Raw genomic sequence first — 17,304 nt, 5'->3', positions numbered from 1 at the left:
GAATGTAGTGCTGTAAAGGTTCACAAATGTACAGAGAACGCTTTCGCAACGGTCGTCAGCCGAACTGGAAGAAGTTTATCTGAATGGTTACCATCTTACGATGGATAGAGTCGTTCACGCCATAAAGAGATGTCTAGCGTTCAGTTCCACCAATGGATTATCCACCATCAGCAGCGAAACTTGTCTCAATACTATTGCACCGAGGCCTCCAACGAAATGAGTATTTCCAGCTCCTCGTAGACGCCGCGAAGTACAAATAGTTCAAATGGCTCATGTAGTCCATCTAAAATTATCCACGCTCACTGTAAATGTTAATTCGCCCTGTACATTGCTTACGTGCACTACCTTAAGCGTATAAAACAATGCCTTTCATCTAATGCTTCATTGTTCTCCAGTGGCTCAACAAAAACTAATACATCGAAATTCACGGTTACCCAAATCAACTTCAAAACTGGTTCAAATGGCACTGAGCATTATGGGACTTAACTTCTGAGGTCACCAGTGTCCTAGAACTTTGAACTACTTAAACCTAACTAAGGACATCACACACATCCATGCCCGAGGCAGGATTCAAACCTGTGACCGTAGCGGTCACGTGGTTCCAGACTGCAGCGCCTAGAACCGCTCGGCCACACTGGCCGGCGCCGCGATGTACAATGGGCCCTTACTTGTACAACACGTTTCGACGTATCCGTCCACAGTCCTCAACTTGATGCGAGTGCATACAATGCATCTGCGATAAAAATATAGAGAAACGCAGTGGCATGGGGGCCACCATACTAACCTGCTGTCCATAGTAGGTCGTGGTTTGTGGACTGAGCAAGAAGCAAACGATACCCACTGTCCGTTGTGTGGAGGCGCAACCACGTCAGCAGCATCCTCGGTCATGTTCGCAGGAAAGACATGAGGGGCCACACAAATCGTCCATGTGATAAAATATCACATGGTGATTTAAAGCATACATTCCATTCGTTTGACTGCTTTCGTGATCTGCTAGTAACTTTCGTTAAGTGACTACGCTGTTCCCCCTAATACCACCCGTATCCTCGCTCCCGAAATTCTGAAGTCTTCTAAAGTGATCATGGACGTTTTAAGAAGTTGTAGCCTGCACATGTTTTTGCATGTCTCTTCCCACAGAGAGCTTCTATACCATGCCGTGTACTGTGTCAGGCGGCATAGCTGTAACTGAGTACTAGTAGTTTATACTTCGTCGAAACTAAAGAAGAACCCGAAGATCACGTCACAGTATTACTACAGAACAAATTACAGTATCAGTACCTTTTTTTTTAATACGATTTTCTGTCAGCAGTCTGAAAAAAATTTATGTCCTGCCTTTTGTCACGATAGTTTTGTGGTCTACTATGAACTTGATGTTTAGAGAAGTTTGTTTATATTATCAGATTTAACACATATGTACTACATGCTAGCTGTACTGAATGTCCACTGAATACAAACTAAAAAAAATAAAAATAAAACGTCGTTCAGCAGAAGAGCTTCATGACTATTACGAAATAAAGGCGCTAGTGGTGGGTCAGGGACTAGAAAACGAGAGTACGGAGAGTCTGCACAGAATACGGTGTGCGCTGCGACAAGTTTTGGTGAAAAGGGCTGGACGAATTCATTCGTTTGTTCAAGACGGGAGGCCGACAACGTTTGATCGTTTTTGTCTAATCACCGAAACGCTGCGATGGTAGAGTCGAGGTGCATGACCCGCAATATTTGTCAAATGATTTTGTGGAAAATATTCCGTAAAAACATACATTGTTACATTTATATGTCAGCTCCATGATGAAGTGCCATCATTTAGTTAATGGTCATAGTGACTGTGATACTTGCATGTAAGTAAGATACGGTGCAAACTTCGAGAAAGTTTTCAGTGAGTAACAGCGGTTGCTATAGTTATGTGTTCGGTGTATGAAATTCGGCGTATGAAATTTAGCTGACATACTCAAGCTTCCTTTAGACATCATGGAGAACTCTATCTGTCACCAAACCGTAGAAGATTGATCTGATGTAGTACACTCATTTGTGTTTGCCCGCACTAGCGATAATACCAGAATTAAACATCTACAACATTCCTCATAGACTGAAGAGCCGAAGAAACTGGTACACCTGCCTAATATCGTGTAGGGCCCCCGCGAGCACGCAGAAGTGCCGCAACACGACGTGGCACGGACTCGAATAATGTCTTAGGCAGTGCTAGAGGGAAGTGACATCATGAATCCAGCATGGCTGTCCATAATTCCGTAAGAGTACCGGGGGGGGGGGGGGGGAGGGTGGTGCGGGTCTCTTCCGAACAGCATGTTGCAAAGCATCACCAATATGCTCAATAACATTCATGTCTGGGGAGTCTGGTGGCCAGCGGAAGAGTTTAAACTCAGAACAGTGCTCCCAGAACCACTATGTAGCAATTATGGACGTGTGGCGTGTCGCAGTGTCTTGCTGGAATCGCCCAAGTCCGTAGCAATGCACATCAATGGATGCAGGTGATCACACAGGAGTCTTACGTACGTTTGACCCTTGAGAGTCGTATCACTCCAACAGGACGCGCCCCACACCACTACAGAGCCTTCACCAACTTCAACGGTCCCCTGCTGAAGTGCAGGATCCACGAATTCATGAAGTTGTCTCCATACCCGTACACGTCCATCTGCGATACAATTCGGAACGAGACTCGTCCGCCCAGGCAAAATGTTCCCAGTCGTCAACAGTCCAATGTCAGCGTTGGCGGTCCCAGGCGAGGCGTAAACCTTTGTGTCCTGCAGTACAGGAGTGGGCCTTCGGCTCCGAAAGCCAATATCGATTATGTTTCTTTGGATGTTTCGCACGCTGACACTTGTCTATAGCCCAATATTGAAGTCTGCAGCAATTTGCGGAAGGGTCGGACCTCTGACACACTAAACGATTGGTTTCAGTCGTCGTTGGTCCCGTTCTTGCAAGATCTTTCTCCAGCAGCAGCGATGTCTGAGATTTGGTGTTTTACTGGATTCCTGATATTCACGGTAAACGCGTGAAATGGCCGTATGGAAAAATCCCCACTTCATCGGTACCTCGGCGATGTTGTGTTCCACCGCTCTTGCGCTGACTGTAACACCACGTTCAAACTCACTTAAATCTTGATAACCTGCCATTGTAGCAGCAGTAACTGATTTAACAACTGCGGGAGACACTCGTCTTATACAGGCATTGCCGATCACAGCGCTGTATCCTGCCTGTTTGCATATCTCTGTATGCGAATACGCATGCCTATACCAGTTACTTTGGCACTTCAGTGTATTTCATAAACGGTTTAGGAGATTGGAATGAGATTTTGTCAAATGATAGCATACAAGGAGAAGAGTCTTTTGCCATATGATTATGAAGTACAACTTCATTATGTACCGCGTTATTCCACTAACTACAGGTGTTTGCGATGAAATAATTGTAACGTATAAGGGCCATCGATAGCTGGTGAAACGAGAAATGCCGTGGGTTACGGAAGAGCGTAACAGAGGATTTTCGTGGTTTATTTTTGTACCGGGAATGTGTTTTTTCAGTAGCTGTTGACTTTACTTTCCCTCAGTTCATCACTTAATGAAATTAATAAACTGCTGTTTCAGAATTTTCTCGCAGTTGTCTGCGCAGCGTGCTAGTGAAGTAACACTATGTAAATTCTCTTGTGTTTCATAAGAAGAAGGAAATTTTAATATGGCAACACGAGAAATGTTGCATTTGCAGCCGAATTCTTTGCAGATACTAACTAAAGCAGACGTCACACAGAGCTTTTTGAATGGTTATTATGAAAGTGGGAATGTGGAGGGACTCCGATAAAAGTGGGGACGTAGGCAAAGTTGATCAAAAGTGATACAAAAATTTGCCACCAGATAGTTCTGTAGCATGTTAGAAATACTCTCTCCAAATTTCATACATTAATTCGAACTACAAATGATAAAAAAGCTGTCTTGTTTCAATCACTGCTCAGCACCACACCAACTTTTTAGACGTCACCCTTCTTGTTTGCGATGTTTTATTACTTCCTGCTGCCATTAAAGCACTGGAAGAGTACAGAACGCTGTGGACCCGTTTACGTCGTGTTATCTTCCGCTAGCTAATTTAGCAGCTGTTATTGTCTCTGCTGCAGAAATATTAACATTTCAGTTCTGCTGTCAATGTGAGAATTAGGACTGCGTTCAAGGTTATTTTGTATGATTTAACGTTTAAAATGCCAATATATGACGGTAAAGTGTTTAAGAAAGTGGCTAAAGCTCGCCATTTACATGTGAATAACAAGTTTCTACAACTGAGTCAACATAATTCCGCGGAAGATAGTTATGAAACTAAGACGACGAGCAGTTCATAGACGAAGCTTGGAACTAACGTAGAATTTCAGTCCTCTAAAGAGAAATTGAATAGTGGTTTCAGGATAATTGATTTAGAAATTATGTGTTCTACTATCAGAAATTCGTGTGCATGTGGTAACTGTGGCAATAAATCTTTAAGATCATGTGACAGCAATGACAGAGATTGTATTGTGTGTAATATGCACTCGTTTTGTGACAGCTGTCAAACTGAGATTCAGTTCAAAACATCAAGTGCTTAGAATTGGGTGTATGAAGCCTAAACATAAGATTCTGCTGTGGGACGAGATGTGTTGGTGTTACAAGGGAAGGTACCAATTTGTTTTGTGCAGTAATGAATACGTCACTTCTGCCTGCCTCGTAGTCAACACTAAACAATCATCTTCTGAGCGCCTTGGAAACAGAATTCAACAGCAGTTTGTCAGCAGCAGTGAAAGAGGCAGTTTTATTTAACATGGACATTCTGACAGAAGTAAATGACCCTTTGCCTTCTACAGATGCATGTGTTTCATGTGAGGGCAGATACACGAAAAGTGGCCACACCTCCCTACACGGTGTTTCATCAGTTATAAGTGTTGACACAGGAAAAGTTTTGGGTTTGGAGTTGATGTTCAAATATTGTTCTATTTGTGCACCGAGGAAGATGTTAGACAAAAAGGAATACAGGCAATGGAAAATAATACACAAAATAATATGCAGCTAGTATTATCATGTTTCTAGTGGTGGCATGGAGCCAAAAGGGAGGAAATTAATATTTCATCAGAGCGAAATGAGACATGGAGTTAGATATGTGAAATTTCTTGGAGATTCTAGTGCTTTCCAATCTGTTGTAGATAACAAGCCATATGGAAATAGATGCACCATTGAAAAGATGTAATGTGTGGGGCAATTTCAGAAATGGATGGGCAGGAGACTTCGGAAACTGAAGCGAGAACAGCAAGGTGTGAAACTCAAAGATGGAGAGCCACTGGGTGAGCTATAACACCTGGCTGACATAGAGATCCACACTTTGCAAATACACTCCTGGAAATTGAAATAAGAACACCGTGAATTCATTGTCCCAGGAAGGGGAAACTTTATTGACACATTCCTGGGGTCAGATACATCACATGATCACACTGACAGAACCACAGGCACATAGACAGAGGCAACAGAGCATGCAGAATGTCGGCACTAGTACAGTGTATATCCACCTTTCGCAGCAATGCAGGCTGCTATTCTCCCATGGAGACGATCGTAGAGATGCTGGATGTAGTCCTGTGGAACGGCTTGCCATGCCATTTCCACCTGGCGCCTCAGTTGGACCAGCGTTCGTGCTGGACGTGCAGACCGCGTGAGACGACGCTTCATCCAGTCCCAAACATGCTCAATGGGGGACAGATCCGGAGATCTTGCTGGCCAGGGTAGTTGACTTACACCTTCTAGAGCACGTTGGGTGGCACGGGATACATGCGGACGTGCATTGTCCTGTTGGAACAGCACGTTCCCTTGCCGGTCTAGGAATGGTAGAACGATGGGTTCGATGACGGTTTGGATGTACCGTGCACTATTCAGTGTCCCCTCGACGATCACCAGTGGTGTACGGCCAGTGTAGGAGATCGCTCCCCACACCATGATGCCGGGTGTTGGCCCTGTGTGCCTCGGTCGTATGCAGTCCTGATTGTGGCGCTCACCTGCACGGCGCCAAACACGCATACGACCATCATTGGCACCAAGGCAGAAGCGACTCTCATCGCTGAAGACGACACGTCTCCATTCGTCCCTCCATTCACGCCTGTCGCGACACCACTGGAGGCGGGCTGCACGATGTTGGGGCGTGAGCGGAAGACGGCCTAACGGTGTGCGGGACCGTAGCCCAGCTTCATGAAGACGGTTGCGAATGGTCCTCGCCGATACCCCAGGAGCAACAGTGTCCCTAATTTGCTGGGAAGTGGCGGTGCGGTCCCCTACGGCACTGCGTAGGATCCTACGGTCTTGGCGTGCATCCGTGCGTCGCTGCGGTCCGGTCCCAGGTCGACGGGCACGTGCACCTTCCGCCGACCACTGGCGACAACATCGATGTACTGTGGAGACCTCACGCCCCACGTGTTGAGCAATTCGGCGGTACGTCCACCCGGCCTCCCGCATGCCCACTATACGCCCTCGCTCAAAGTCCGTCAACTGCACATACGGTTCACGTCCACGCTGTCGCGGCATGCTACCAGTGTTAAAGACTGCGATGGAGCTCCGTATGCCACGGCAAACTGGCTGACACTGACGGCGGCGGTGCACAAATGCTGCGCAGCTAGCGCCATTCGACGGCCAACACCGCGGTTCCTGGTGTGTCCGCTGTGCCGTGCGTGTGATCATTGCTTGTACAGCCCTCTCGCAGTGTCCGGAGCAAGTATGGTGGGTCTGACACACCGGTGTGAATGTGTTCTTTTTTCCATTTCCAGGAGTGTATATTATGACAAAGTATTAAGGCAAAGTACCAGAGAACTGAAGCCAATGCAGAAGTCAGTGTGGGCAAAATTTTTACACAAGCTGTCGCCTGATGAGGAGCCAGCACATCAATTGTGTGGTATATCGTGGCGCAAATGTAAGGAGGCAAAAGCACAAAACAAAACCTATACACATAAACACACTCTTCCTGAAGCAGTCTTAAATACCATTAAGCCAACATTCTAGTTTCTAGGTAATCCAGATTTGTCCATGGTGGAACACAAAACCCAAATGAGAGCTTCAACAGTCTCATTTGGAAGAGACGCCCAAGAACAACATTTAGCTCATCTACTGTTGTTAAAACTGCGACATATGATGCATGCCTGGTGTTTAATGATGGTAACATTGGAAGAATAAGGACCCTTAATGGACTAGGATTTGTTGCAGGTTGCTTCACCGAGAAGCTCTTGAAGAAAACAGATACAGCACATGTTGCACGTTCTAAACTGCCTGTAAAGGATATAGCCAAAAGTGCACACCTGATACATCAGATAAAAAGAAAACAGGTACACAAAGAACAGGAAGACCAAATGTATGGTTCTGGTCAACACTAAGGTATTCGTTTATGGTGTAAATCCTTATAAAATCGTTTATGTGCATTTCCCAGAATTTTCATTTTTTAGTGTATAAGGAACATTTTCCCCAGAACCATTGGATTTACAGAAGTGAAGTTTTCTGCAGGCTTTTTCATAGTATAACACAACTTCCTGTGGTATATATTTTTTGTAAGTGTATTTCTGTCAAATTTATTTGCTTTTCTGTAAAATTTATATTTCTTTCTTTCATACACAATTTTTTTTAATGTAAGAGTTCTAAAACTGTTGTTAAAAAACTGTTCATTTCTGCTTATCTGATTGCTAGGAATTACCTGCCACAATATGAAAGTTCGATGTAAAGTAATTTTTGTGTGACAGCATGTGTTGCGAAAATTTCCAGCAATGTCATGGTGAAACTTTTTGAGAAAAAATTTGAAAAATTTCCAAAATGTAGTCCATTACATAATTATCTCACATGCAAAATTTTGTTCGATTATCTTTCAAACACGAAAACGTGTGTAATATTATGTGAACACGTCCATTTTCACCTACATTCCCCCTTAATACTTACAGAAAATGTGAGTGAAGGCTTTAGTTCAGAATGGCACTTCCCCTCAAGCACTCAGTATTTCCTCTACATCACCAGCCCTCATCCCCCACCACTACCGCTCTCCCCATGCATGCCCTGCCAACTGCAAATCTATCAGCCACGTTATTCTGTGAACACTCTGCTCCTTTATTTCAGGATCACTAAGCAAATTCTCGCATCAGTGTTATGTCAAAGCAATGTAATGCATCGTCAGATATTATTTCTATCTTTAACGTATTTGCCTATTCCCATTACCATGTCAAACAGAAACCATTATTCTGGACTGGTCAACTTTACGTTGAATATGGGCTCATACAGGAGAGAGCTGTCCTACTTCCGAAAACGTAAGCTACTTTTAACATTTCATTGCTTCCCTATGAAACGAAGTTCGTGTCTATAATTATGGTAACAGGTGAATGCAGTCTATGAGGCTTAGTTGCTGGAGACTGAGGCAGTCAGTTCTGAATTTCACCGTTATGATACATTTGAATTGGCACAGAATGTCAGCCAAAGAGATATGGTGCAAGAAGAGCCAGAACGTGGCAATGGAGCCAACTCGTTTCCCTTGCTCCGACTGATATGTTTCATATGCCGAGTTCCTCATATATTTCAAGGACTCATTCTCACAAACTAAGAAATTCTTGGTTTTCCAGCAACGTGTTGTCATCCATCTATGTAGCTGAGATGAGCTCATAGTGTGGTCCTCAACATTAAAGTTGCTGATTGAAGTTCTAAAGCTAAGATTATTTTTCGTTAGTAATGTTTTATGAGAAACGGATGTAGAGGGGATGGGGGATGGGAATGGCGTAGGGAGGGGATCAGTAGGGAGTGGATCACTTCGTATCATAAAGTTTCCTATTGAACCCTGTATTGTATGAAATGTTTGCAGTTGAAAAACATGTTGGCCACCATTTATATACTGCACTGTTTTTGTATATACCAGCATGTTGCATATGTAATTTCTTTTAATCACACTTATTGTGACGAATTATTTCGGTTTACAGGCGTTAAGAAATCGAAATAGTAATGGGCGCCATCTGCAGGAGTGTATTAGTATTGTTTAATATAAACAAAATACCCTATCTGACATAAAAGGGATACATATAAGAGGAGATGATCGGATGTCGACGTAACTTGGACAGTCACACGCCCTCAGAAGGTTCATAAATGATTAGATTTGGAATTATATGGAATGGCTACCAGAGTGCATTAGTATGTTTCGTGTTTAGTGTAGTTACCCGTCTTGGTAGGGTATATGTGGGACACGAGTAGCCTCAGAGGTTGTGTGATCACTGTGAAAGGCACGGAGATGCCAACGAAATCGTGTGAGACAGCGTTGTCAGCACCTGAATAAGTTTGACGGGGACCTCATAGTGGGTCGCCATTTGGCTGGCTGGTGGAATCATACAATTTCCAGGTCTGTGGTGCATACGGTTGCGTCAGTTGCCCGATTTTGGGCTGGATGGAAGTGTGAGGTTCCGACTAACCACGCATGGCCTCCGCGAGGGAGGATCGTTATACTTTGTACTATAGGAGTGCCTACAGTACACCTTGTAATGCCACTTCCTCGGACGAGAAATGAAAATAAAAGAATCACCTCCAAAATTCCCAAAGATTTCCCCAAAACAAGTTCCAAATTACATGAAAAATGAACATGCAAACAAATTTCCAGTTAACACTATTACTTGGATATTAACCAGAAACTGAATCAGGAATCTAATACCTAGTAATTTATTAACATACGAAAGAAAGATAGGATTCCAGTAAAATCAAACTCAAAATTCAAAATCATAGTAAATCGCAAAATCATTAGAATTAAAATTCGCAGAGTAGAACCGACGTTCCCAAAGACTACTCCGTGTGAATACTCTTTGAGATTCGTGAGTAATGGCTAAGGATAATTCAGTCCATTATCACTACATTACGAGAGTTAGCCAAAGCAGGCCATACTTTTGAACGCTCGTATTTGTAGATGGAATTAGATGGTTTTTTTCAGAACTGATTATTGCGATCTACTATGACGCAGTGAAACAATACTTTGACTTTAGAATTCAGAGGACTTGCATATATTAGACAGAAGTGACTTTTAATTAAATAGCCTGAAGTTAACACTATTTAGAAAGTGAACACAGATAGACAATTTCATTCGTAATAACTAATGGACCATGGAACTTGGCGATAGTTATGGAGCATATAACTTATAATTCCCCCCCCCCCCCCAACACCTGGGAAAGCTTCTTCCTGACGGCTCTGTGTAATAAACCAGCATATCGTGACAATTCACGCATTTATCATTCAAGTTTTACAATATTATTTATAGACATAACGTGCTGCGATATTCTTTGACTGAAGCGCTCGGCGCTTATACAGAAACTCTTTGACCTTAGGAATTAACAACACTGTTGTGACTGATTATAGATTTGAGATTACAACCAGTCTATAGGGAATTTGGTGTCGCTGGAACTAATTTGAACTTATCATAAATATTTAAATAGCAACTAATAAACCGTCGATTATAAACGATTTAATTACGACATTTGGCGAAGTAAATATCTATCACTAATCGCGAGGTCAGTTCATCAATGTTCGGTTTATAACGTCGATACCGATACATAAGAACTAACAATCTCATTGCTCTACCGCTGTAATGACGTTACAACCTCTACGTAGTGAGGATGGTGTTGAGGAACCTGAAGAGTGTCTGCCATCCTACGATATTGATAATGTCCTGAGGGTGCTGTGAATGCTGTTTCAGGTCTGTCTTCTGGGCATACTTCAAGTTGGTGGTAACCGTTCCTAAGATCTGCTGGCAAATTCCCATTCTCCCAAGAAGTGTAATTTTTCCATAATATTCGGTATTGGTTAGGGTGTGTGTTTAGGAAATAGTACTCTCAACAGAACCTGCACTTCCTGATTCAGTCGGATGACGATTATGGTACAATCACAATATTATCTGATCACAGGCTGTGTCTAAGTTCGATAGTGCTTTCGGTTAGTTTTTGATCTATACATTCATCTACCAGCTTCTGCAAGTGCTTTGGTATTCTATATGATTTCTTGTAGACTAGTGTATTATTACCTGTTGTAATTAAATGTAGTATATTACTGGCGACGGACTATCTGAGTTGAACATGTCTGAGTATTTTAACAACAATGTTGCAATGGCTTCCTGGTCACTGTCCTTCATGTGGTTTCCCTTTGCACACAGTGCAGATGCAAAATGGTTCAAATGGCTCTGAGCACTATGCGACTTACCTTCTGAGGTCATCAGTCCCCCAGAACTTAGAACTACTTAAACCAAACTAGCATAAGGACATCACACAAATCCATGCCCGAGGCAGGATTCGAACCTGCGACCGTAGCTGTCACTCGGTTCCAGACTGTAACGCCTAGAAACGCACGGCCACTCCGGCCGGCAGTGCAGATCTATTGACGGTTTGCTTGCGGCTGTGATCATCTGATGATCTATCGGTTTCCTTATCGGGTATATCTAAACTTACTACTTTTAATCTCTTCAGGAGATTATCCACCCTTACTGGAACTGTTAATTCGCCCTGTACATTGCTTACGTGCGCTACCTTCTGCGTATAAAACAATGCGTCTCATCTAATGCTTCATTGTTCTCCAGTGGCTCAACAGAAACTAATACATCGAAATTCACAGTTATCCAAATCAACTTCAAAAATGGTTCATATGGCTCTGACCACTGTGGGACTTAACTTCTGAGGTCATCAGTCCCCTAGAACTTAGAACCACTTAAACCTAACAAACTAAGGACATCACACACATCTATGCCCGAGGCAGGATTCGAACCTGCGACCGTAGCAGTCGCGCGGTTCCAGACTGTAGAGCGTAGAACCGCTCGGCCACCCCAGCCGGCCCAAATCAACTTCCCGGTACCCGCAGGTACTTTGTCACATATTCTTAGTTCAGCTGGTGCCACTTAAGCAATCAGTGCACCTTGCAACATTGAAACATTTACAGCTGCTACACTCATTGGAATTAACTCCCGCTAAGTTCAACTCAAAGCTGCTAAAGATCAGTTTTGGTGTGCAGTCTGTCTAGGAAGTCAGTCGTGGAATATTCTTGACCTACAGTTGGCAACACTTCCATTTGCTCACGAAGCGCTTTAGTTCCTATCATAAAGCTGAGGTGTGTTGTCTGCAGTGGCCTTATGTCACTATTTTCTAAGCCACGTAATTTGTGTTTAGGAGCGTTTAGTTTTCTCGTGCTATCGAGGTCCAGACTACTGACATACACGTGTTCCAGTGATTACTGCAAATTTATGTTACTTGCCGTGTACTAAACCCATCAAGCAACGAACCGTGGCTGCCCATGTCTTTGCAGTATTTTGGTTTGCTGTAAATGCTTTCTGACGGAAGAAACATTCCCATTAGCATTTAATGCCTATTTCTCTTTCGTTTAACCTGCTTCTCATTTCTGATTTTACTTGCCTTGTGACCAAAGAAATATAACACTGTGACTGAGACATTGCACCTTCAAACGCCCTTTCTTCCCACACTGATAACATTTTTTTCGGATGCAAAGCTTTGTCGATCATTGCCTATTTTCATAGTAGTGTAGATTTCCTGTAAGTGCATAGCAATGCGAGGTTCTGCAACTATATCATCCGGATTTTCCATCCGGACACTACATGAAAGTTCCACGGGAATTCCTCATAGACAGACGTCTAGAACCCTCCTTTCCGCTCCTCTGAGAATGACTCGATCCGCTTCTGGATTATGTGTCATTTCACACGTCTGTATGTTCACTTTTATAATTCTGTAAGAAACGCTCAAACAATTTGATTGACTTCTTGCACTATCTACTCAACTTCTCTCAGAAAAATCTAGCACTGTTTACGATATCCTTAACGTAATTGTTTGCTAATTGTTCAAATGTGCAAGCTTTGCTGGGCGTTTCGTGGTATGTCACATACGTTTTATTCTCATCCGTCAGCTGTAGGTTGGTCATCAGTGGACTCTTCTCAGCTGCCCAATTTCCCAGTTCGGCTGTCTCTAATATATCATTTATGAGTACTGTCACGTTCTCTGTAGTTTTACCAGAGAATGGTATTATAAAGTTATCTGTTAAATGATCTATGGAGGAGGAGGAGCAGGACGAGGAGAAGGAGGAGGAGGTTATACTCACTACTGCCTTGACCACATCTGAGCCCGAGAGGGACTGTTGCACAGCTTCCGAAGCTTTTAATTGCTTGCTTAGTTCACGGTTATTAATTTCTGCTGGGTATTATCGTCTAACAATTTCAATATTTTCTCCATCACAGGGGATACGGCATCTTCGTTCAACACCTTTCCAACATCTTTGTTCAGTTGGTTATCTCTTTTACAGTTACAAGACATATACGGAAAAGACACTTATACTTTCAAAATCAACAGCAAAACTCGACAGACATGACTACTTCCAATATTTATATAAACAATCTAAACTAATCTTTACATCTAATCATTGCACAGTCACTCAGTACCATCGTGTGTTGCTTGACCATAATGCTTACTAGTGGCGCAAGTTGCTGGTTCCAGTGTATAACCTGCCACACTGTCCAGTTAAAATACAAATCTTACACTTCGAGGCTACGAAATAAGATTCCTTACTTCCTCTAAATTGCGACAGGTCTACCGGTTCTTCAGATCTGTCGAAAGACAGTTTCCATGTTGTATGCCATAAAAAAATGTTAAATTGTTAGTAGAAAATCACGTTGCACTAGTAGCTGAGACATGTGAACACCGTTCGACAGGTCAGAACCCTGTTACTAACGATGTAACGCCCTCTCCTAGCTCGTAAATCATTCCAGGACATCAATGTCATGAAGATGTTGTCAGAGAACCAGTTCCGGCACCAAATTGTAGAGGTGCCAAGTGGAGAAAGTCATACATTGTTAGGATGGTGTTTCGGAATCTGTACAGCATCTTTTGAAGCTAATAAAATATGATTAGGATTTTAATATTCAGATTTGCAATTCTTTGTCTTCTAGTTAAGCTTAGCTGTTGCCTTGTGCCGGTGGCGGAGAGGACTTCTGCGGTCTTTGTTGTCAGAGAGCAGCGCTGGTAGCTAATGTCAGCTTTTGCCTTGTGCCAGTGACATGGAGAAATTCTGCTGATAGGCAATGCTAGCTGATGCCTCAAGCCAGTGACAAGGAGGAATTCCACTCACTTCTGTTGTCAGCTTGGCTGTGTTGGAACCCAATACCACTATATAAGCAGTTCAGCCGAAGCCCCGCAAGCTGATGCCTGGCAGGCGAAGCTGTAGCGTGAGGTTATACCCCCACACCTAATTAGGCCGTCTTCTGTCCTGCTCCTGAAGATGCCGATGACAGACAGTGACCCATCAGAAGTCTAGTAGTTGGCAGATCCTGACCCCACCGGAACAATAGGTACTGGAAACTAGAGGGGCTAGCAGGGATGATCAGGTACAGGAGCAATGGATGCACCTGTCACCCATCAATGACAATTTGTTTATATAATAAATAACCTAAGATATGCTTTTGTAGGAAGATCCTCAATATCCCCATCAGCGATGGGGTAGACAGTCAGTGTGATTTCCTGCGAGTGGCAGATCATGCTTACAGCAAGCAACATGTTCACTAAAACAGCTGGAACAGCTAACACATGAATGTCAGTACGCAATAATAATCGTTGAATCGATTACATTAGTACGAACGGCAGCGGTACTAGTGAGAAACTGAATTCAGAGCTGGAGAAGGGCAGTATCTATGGAGATGGGTGGGGGGCAGTGACGTGAAGCTCTTTTCATTGTGAAAGAATGCGGCCTGCTTCTTTAATAGAGATCAGCGGTTCCTGTTCCTGTTCCTTAACAATTAATTACATGCTATTAACTGCATTATCAAGTCTATGATAGGTGTTATTGTGTCTCACATATAGCGTGTTTCATGAAACAAGGGCTGACGAATATATCTCTGTCTCTCCGCCTCACAGTGGACGCTCTGCTGCATGTGTAACTTATGCCTGGCGATCAGTGACGATATAAGAACGTCTGCTCATGTTCACGAACAATTTGCAATGATGCTAGCTTCTTTCTGCAGCAAGCTATGTCAACACCTCTCCCTGGATGTCGCCTGTGGATACACTAGAGTGAATTTAAGGAAACTTTTAATTTACTCTCCCAACCTACGCTGTCGCGTACCGGTACAATGCACGTCATAACAGCATCACATTTGCGCCTGCCATTCTAGACTATTCTACGCCATCACATACCACTGGTCAAAGACTACCAACATCCAGATTATGAGATTAGCGTCCAAGCGATAGGCTGCCGTTAACTTCACACTATGTGCGGCGGAGAGTTGAGTGGTGCTGTGACTGACGCCTGATGAATAGCATTGCATTGTGTTAGATGAATTGCGGTTCTGTACTGCCCCATGTTAACGTCGTCAGCACGTGTGGTGTCACCTGTGGAGAGGGCCATTTCTTCCATGTTTAGGAGACGCAGAGCAGTGTTGCTTCTGACGTCATGGTCTGCGGAGGCGTGCCGCGCAGAGTAGCCGAGCGGTCTAGGCATCTTGTCACGGTCCGCGCGGCTCAGCCCGTAGGAGGTTCGCGTCCTCCTTATGGCATAGGTGTGTGTGTTGTTCTTAGTGTAACTTATTTCAAGTTGTCAGAATGAGATTTTCACTCTGCAGCGGAGTTTGCGCTGATATTAAACTTCCTGGCAGATTAAAACTGTGTGCCGGACCGAGACTCGAATTCGGGACCTTTCACTTAAGCGGGCAAGTGCTCTACTAACTGAGCTACCCAAGCACTACTCACGCCCCGTCCTCACAGCTTTACTTCTGCCAGTACCTCGTCTCCCACCTTCCAAACTTTACAGAAGCTTCGCTTAGGAAGGTAGGAGACGAGGTACTGGCAGAAGTAAAGCTGTGATGACGGAGCGTGATTCGTGCTTGGGTAAGACAGTTGGTAGAGCACTTGCCCACGTAAGGCAAAGATCCCAAGTCTCGGTCCGGCACACAGTTTTAATCTGCCAGGTAGTTTCATAGTTATAAGTTAGATTAAAGCAGTGTGGAAGCTTAGGGACCGACGACTTCAGCAATTTGGTCCCATAAAACCTTACCACAAGTATCCTATTTTCTGCGGAGACGTCAAGTGTAATATCAGGTGATTTACGTAACTCTGGTGTGACAACCATGATTCACGAACATCCTACATCTTCACATGTTACCTCTCGTGCCTCATCATCGTATTGCTATTTTTCAATAGCACAATGTTCGTCCACACACCTGTCTGTAAAGCCTGTCTGCGTCATGTTGAGGTAATCCAGAGGCCAGATTATTCGCCAGATCTGTCTCCAATAGTACATGTGTGGGGTTAGTTCTGATGTCGACTCCGTCCCAGTGCCGGTATCCAGGAAATGGACAGTTCAGAAATTACTGGGCCACCTTGCATGAGGAGGAGAAACAACTCCCAACGGAACCAGTGCATACATCCTGTCATCATGTTCATTACACATCTGATTCGATTTTGATATCTTTGAAATATCATCACATGATCTCTCAAACCGATAAGATCCGTTCCGTTTCCCCCTCACCTACTGGGCGTTTCATTTATTTCGTTAGGCAGTGAATATCTTCTTTACACCACAGAAAAGTCACTGCAGTTAGTCTTTGTAAGACTCTATTACAGATATTTACCAAAGGCATTCTACAATTAATAAGATAATATACCGATTTTGCAACAGTTACCCCAGGATCACATTCCTGTACTTTAGTTACTGTTTTGAGATAAGTCAAACATCTGCGGCTAGCGTTCTACTGGAGTACATTTTAGCACGTTGTTCTCAGACTAATTGCAGTGAGCTGGCGATGCGAAGCTCACGGCGCGTTACGTACGGTCAGGCAGCGTTTCAGTGTGGCAAGCGTGAAGAGGGGCAAGCAACAAGTCTAACGTAACACGTGGCTGTACTCACACGAATGGCGGTGGCACAGTCTGCATGGAGAAGTTGATGAGGATGGCCCACTCTTCCCACGACAGGTTGAACCGCGCCATCAGCTCCGTGGCGTTCGCCATGGACAACATGGCGCCGGCTTCCTCTTACACCAGCCGCCGGCGAATCACTTAGCGGGACGAAGAATGCCTTTTGGACGTCACATAACTCGCGTTTAGCTGCAAAAAAAAAAAAAAAAAAAAAAAAAAAAAAGAGAAGTTTGACGTTGTAAACAGAGTACTAAAAAGGATAAAATAACATTTCAAATTACATATTTTGTACTATGTGAATGTAATTTTACACTAAAGCGCCAAAGAATCTGGTATGGGCATGCGTATTCAAATACAGACATATGGAGACAGGTAGAATACGGCGTTGCGGTCAGCAACGCTTATATAAG

The 17,304-nt window shown here is 43.7% G+C and overlaps 1 protein-coding gene across 1 annotated transcript in view; it reads right to left on the bottom strand.

Annotated features, from left to right (window-relative positions):
* The window catches only part of LOC126263548 (G-protein coupled receptor dmsr-1-like), a 58,031-nt gene extending 41,035 nt beyond the window's left edge, over positions 1-16,996 (bottom strand). Inside the window, exon 1 of the mRNA XM_049960641.1 lies at positions 16,887-16,996. Within this exon, the coding sequence (XP_049816598.1) occupies positions 16,887-16,996 (110 nt within the window). The remainder of the gene's footprint in view (positions 1-16,886) is intronic.
* Positions 16,997-17,304: the final 308 nt, after the last annotated feature.

This window comes from Schistocerca nitens, chromosome 6 (assembly GCF_023898315.1).
Source record: "Schistocerca nitens isolate TAMUIC-IGC-003100 chromosome 6, iqSchNite1.1, whole genome shotgun sequence".
Lineage (NCBI taxonomy): Eukaryota > Metazoa > Arthropoda > Insecta > Orthoptera > Acrididae > Schistocerca > Schistocerca nitens.
This window is presented reverse-complemented; position numbering and strand designations above follow the sequence as displayed.